We start from the raw sequence: 4,710 nt of genomic DNA, 5'->3' as shown, positions 1-4,710 counted from the left end.
ATGGACACTCAGAGACTCCAGTCCTCGTACAGGAGGCGTTTCGGGCCTCAGGCCTCCAGCAGCGGCGGCCTCAGAATCGGGAGTCTTTCCTCCAGCCGCCTCTCCTGGCATGGCACCCCCCGCAACCTCACCCACTCCAGCCCCGTGTCCAGGATCTCCCTGGGCTCAGCCAACGCGGCCCTCCTCCTGGGGAGCCCCGGGGACCGGCTGGACTTCTCGGCGGACTCCCTGCTGAAGGCCCAGTACAAGGAGAACCGCACCAACGAGAAGGTGGAGATGATGGGCCTGAACGACCGCTTCGCCAGCTACATCGAGAAGGTCCGACTGCTGGAGCAGCAGAACAAGCTCCTGGTGGCTGAGCTGAACCAGCTGAAGGGGAGGGAGCCCAGCCGCCTGGGGGACATCTACCAGGAGGAGCTGAGAGAGCTGCGGCGGCAGGTGGATGGACTCACCGCCGGAAAAGCTCGGCTGGAGATAGAGAGGGACAATCTGGCTGCAGACGTGGGAACGCTGAGGCAGAGGTGGGAGGAAACGGGCATCCACCTCACCACCGCCGTGGTGTTAGTGAGAGAGACGTGGCGTTACAAATACAGATAACATCCATCATTTCATCTGACTTCATCATCCTGTTGAAAACAGAGATTTAATGGAGCAATTCCTCATTCAAACTACAATCAAAACACAGAGGCGAAGCTTTAGCTCAATCTTTCAATCAAACTTTATTTGTTAAACACTTTTTGTAGAGTGTAACACAAAGTTCATAACAGGATTTAAGTATTAAAGTTATAAAGTAAGCACTAAGTAACAAAAACAATAAAAAGAAAAAACTACTAGATACAAAAGTGAAAATGAGAAAAGACCAAATAGTAACGATAAACAAAAAGCTGCCTTTGGTATTTATGCAAAAACTCATCTTTAGACTTTCCGTGCTGTAGTTTTGCAGCATTTTCATTTCAATGCATCTTCGCAAAGTGGAGCCACCTGTAAAATGTAAACGTTGGAAAAAACGGCTTACGTTCTGGGAAAGATTCGCTCATTTGGACGAGCTTTGAGGAATCTCAGAGTAAATAAATAGGACGGGTTTGTTTGGTTTGCACAGTTGAATGAATGTTGTTTTTGTTTTTTATTTGCAGGTGTATTTATATGCAGATTTGGTTTTTCTCTGATTGGTTGGAATGCAGAGCGCTGTGCTCTGCCCCGGCTTTACTCCTCGATCCCTCTTTACAAACTTGATCCTGACTGAACCCCTCGTCGCCATTGAGTGAGCGTGGAGGAATGAGGCTCACACAATGGCCGCCCCCTCACAAAGGGAAGCAGGCAGCCTGGCAGATGTTCTCTTGTCTGCTGTTACTCCAAAAACGCTGGAATCCCTCCAGCTAGCCGTCCAGCTTTTTTCACTTAACGTCCACACATGGCTCAAATCTGTAATTTCATTTCTGTCAGGAGAGCGAGTGATTGAAGGGTGGAAAAGTCCAGCCTCTGATTACCAGGCAGCTGCCAGTCGCCCTGAAAGACTGCAGACCGAATAGTGATGGTCGTGGCTGAGGAGGTCAAAGGTCGCCTCTTTTGTGCTTCCTACTTCTCTCTCCTCGGACCGCTCCATTTAGCAAACGCTTGCGTGACGCCGTACAGATGTTGCTCCAAGTCAGAGCATTTATGTTTCCATGTGTGTGTGTGTGTGTGTGTACTTCATCCCGTGGGAAAGGCCTCTGGCTGTTACATTGGAGTGAATGTGTAATGATGCGTAAGCTGCCCTTTCAGCTGAGCCCCCGTCGTCACCCTGCAGCACACGCAGCAGCAGCAGCAGCAGCGCTGAAGCTCGCAGTAAAAAGCTGATCGAAATGCTTCGAGTATGTTTTCAGTATTCACAGAACTCTCTCTCTCTCTCTCTCTCTCTGTGATGCTGTGTGAAAAAGAATAATGTTTTACTGACTTAAAAATGGAAATGGATCTTATTTCAAATACTTTACATTATGAATGTTGTATTTATGTGTATGAAAAAATGTTGAGAAGACTTGAATGAACGTGTTTGTGCGTGTGCAGTCCAGGTTATCTGCCTTAAGGGGACAAAACCCCCAGAAATCATTTTAAAGGTTAAGATTTGGTTTAGCATGAGTTAAGGCTGGGACTGAGTCAAGTTTTTATTCCTCCTGACTCACTCAGGTTGCAAGAAGAGATCGGCCTCCGACAGGATGCAGAGAACAGCCTGAACACCTTCAGACAGGTAATCCTGCTTCCTGTAGCCTGATCTGAACCCGGCACGCCTTCAGCACCTGACGGTCCGTGCTGATTGTTTTTCAAATAGGACGTGGATGAGGCCTCTCTGAACCGTGTGCAGCTGGAGAGGAAGATCGATGCCCTGCAGGAGGAGATAGACTTCCTGAAGAAGACTCACGAGGAGGTAAGAACGGAGGCTGATACCGAGCCAGCTAAGAATTGAAACAGTAGCCCAAATTTTTCCCAACGTTAAATTTTTCTTTTCTCAGGAGCTGCGTGAGCTACAGGAGCAGATCTTGGCCCATCAGGTGCACGTCGATCTGGATGTGTCCAAACCGGACCTGACTGCTGCTCTGAGAGACATCAGGGTCCAGTACGAGACCATGGCCTCGTCCAACATGCAGGAGACGGAGGACTGGTACCGGTCCAAGGTCAGAAACCGCAGATCTGCTTTCTACACAAAGTCAGACAACATCAGATGTAATCGTAACACTCAGATGAGGAATCTTTGCACACAGTTTGCCGACCTGACAGATGCAGCCAACCGAAACGCTGAAGCTTTGCGTCAGGCCAAGCAGGAGGCCAACGAGTATCGCCGCCAGATCCAAGTGGTGACCTGTGACCTGGAGGCTCTCCGCGGGATAGTAAGTCCTCTAAGACACAAAGAAACTTCAGAATCTGGCGCTTCATCAGTAACTTTGGTTCGACACCAAACTGCCGTTAATTTATTCATATATTCTTTCCGTCAGTTTCATTTTTCCACCTTTGTTAGTTTATTCTTGTGTTCCTATCTACCTATCTGTCTGCTGTCACAAGAATTTCCCCGTTGAGGGACCAATAATGAATTATTATCTTATCTTTAACACAACTAGCAGGTAAAACAGTAACAGGTTTGCTGCCAGGCTAAATAAATTGTACGATCACCTCCAGTTTGACGTCGTACCAGTAGAAGTTTTTTACGTTTTTTTTTTTTTTTTTAAGTTTGTCTTGTGAACAACCTCACACAGTTTCGTTTTAAATCCTCTGTGCTGTAAAGAGTAGAGGAACAGTTCTAACGGTCTTGTGTCTCCTCGGTCAGAACGAGTCTCTTGAACGTCAGCTCCGGGAGATGGAGGACCGCTTCGCCATGGACACGGCCAGCTACCAGGACACGGTGAGCCGTCTGGAGGACGAGATCCACGCCCTGAAGGAGGAGATGGCCAGACACCTGCAGGAGTACCAGGACCTCCTCAACGTCAAGCTGGCCCTGGACATTGAGATCGCCACCTACAGGAAGCTGCTGGAGGGAGAGGAGAGCAGGTGAGCCCCGAGGATCCGACGGATCTGACGGCGCCGCCCAACAGAACCATGATTATGATGAAGCTTCTTACCTGTTTCTTCCAGGATCACCATCCCAGTTCAGAGCTTCTCCAACCTGCAGTTTAGAGGTCAGTCGAATCTAAGCATGGTTTATCTCCAGGGCGCAACTCTATTAGTGCAAAAGGAAGTCAGATTTTGTTGAAATGTATGGGAAAATGTCTCAGTTTCTCCCTTGGTTTATGAGCTCAGTAAAAATTTTCCTAACAACTTTATGGTCTCAGTCTTTAGTGTCAAGTCTTCTTGAATACAACAGGATGTCATTTCCTGTTTAGAGGAAAATAGACCGTAAACCAGGAAACACAGAGCTGATCAGATCCAGTTTTTACTCCTCCTCCAAATATCGTTTCTTTTGGTTTTCAAAGAACTAACATGGCTGATGTCCAAATTACAAACCAGAGGATTCAAAATGGCAGCAGTGATGTCATGGTGGGGTGACCTGATGCCAATACAGACGACCACTGATGTTGACTTCTTGCTGGATTTAAGTTGTAACTAAAATCTGACACGTTAAAAAAAATTTGACATTCCAGTAGATTAAAACCAAATTTCAATTTAATTTCTAACCCAAATTCATCTGAACAACATTACAGTCAAACTTCTCTCTGTGACTTTCCTTTGACTTTGTGTTTTCTTATTGAAGTCATTATTTTTATTTTCACTCTTACATCCTCGTTGAATTGAATTGAATTTATTCTGTGTCCTGATTCTTGCATGCTGTGTGAAATAAACATTCCCTCTCTCTCCTGTCTCTTCTGTTCACACTCCAGAAACTAATCTGGACACCAAAACCCCAGAGGCCCACGTGAAGAGGAGCATCCTGGTTCGAACTGTGGAGACCAGGGACGGGGAGGTTCGTGCTTCCACAGAACTGCTTTCAGTCCGTCTGTAATGAAGCAGGCCAATCTGCACGTTGCACATCTTATCCGACCCCTCTGGGGGGCAATGTTGAACCCTTCTGCGGGTTTTCACAATCACTCACAGGCGCTCGCTGCACCTGATGCCTTCTGCGACTCATCCGAAGAGATTTGTTGGATTTTTTTTTTTTCTACATTCTAATTCTGATGTCTCTCTCTTTTTTCTTTTTCTTTACAGATCATTAAAGAATCAACCACTGAACACAAAGATCTTCCTTAA

General features: G+C 46.8%; 1 protein-coding gene across 1 annotated transcript; it reads left to right on the top strand.

The window, feature by feature from the left end:
* gfap (glial fibrillary acidic protein) lies at nt 1-4,710 on the top strand. The gene is made up of 9 exons (XM_029507568.1): nt 1-521; nt 2,164-2,224; nt 2,306-2,401; nt 2,487-2,648; nt 2,736-2,861; nt 3,296-3,516; nt 3,601-3,644; nt 4,344-4,426; nt 4,669-4,710. The coding sequence occupies exons 1-9, from the start codon at nt 1-3 to the stop codon at nt 4,708-4,710; spliced, it is 1,356 nt and encodes a 451-aa protein (XP_029363428.1).

The sequence above is a fragment of the Echeneis naucrates genome, chromosome 8 (assembly GCF_900963305.1).
Source record: "Echeneis naucrates chromosome 8, fEcheNa1.1, whole genome shotgun sequence".
In the NCBI taxonomy this organism is placed as follows: domain Eukaryota; kingdom Metazoa; phylum Chordata; class Actinopteri; order Carangiformes; family Echeneidae; genus Echeneis; species Echeneis naucrates.
This window is presented reverse-complemented; position numbering and strand designations above follow the sequence as displayed.

Coding starts and splice junctions, on each gene's coding strand:
- gfap (XM_029507568.1), top strand. CDS start 1: ATGGACACTCAGAGACTCCAGTCCTCGTACAGGAGGCGTTTCGGGCCT. Junction 522..2,163: donor GTGGGAACGCTGAGGCAGAG/GTGGGAGGAAAC, acceptor TGACTCACTCAG/GTTGCAAGAAGAGATCGGCC. Junction 2,402..2,486: donor TGAAGAAGACTCACGAGGAG/GTAAGAACGGAG, acceptor TTCTTTTCTCAG/GAGCTGCGTGAGCTACAGGA.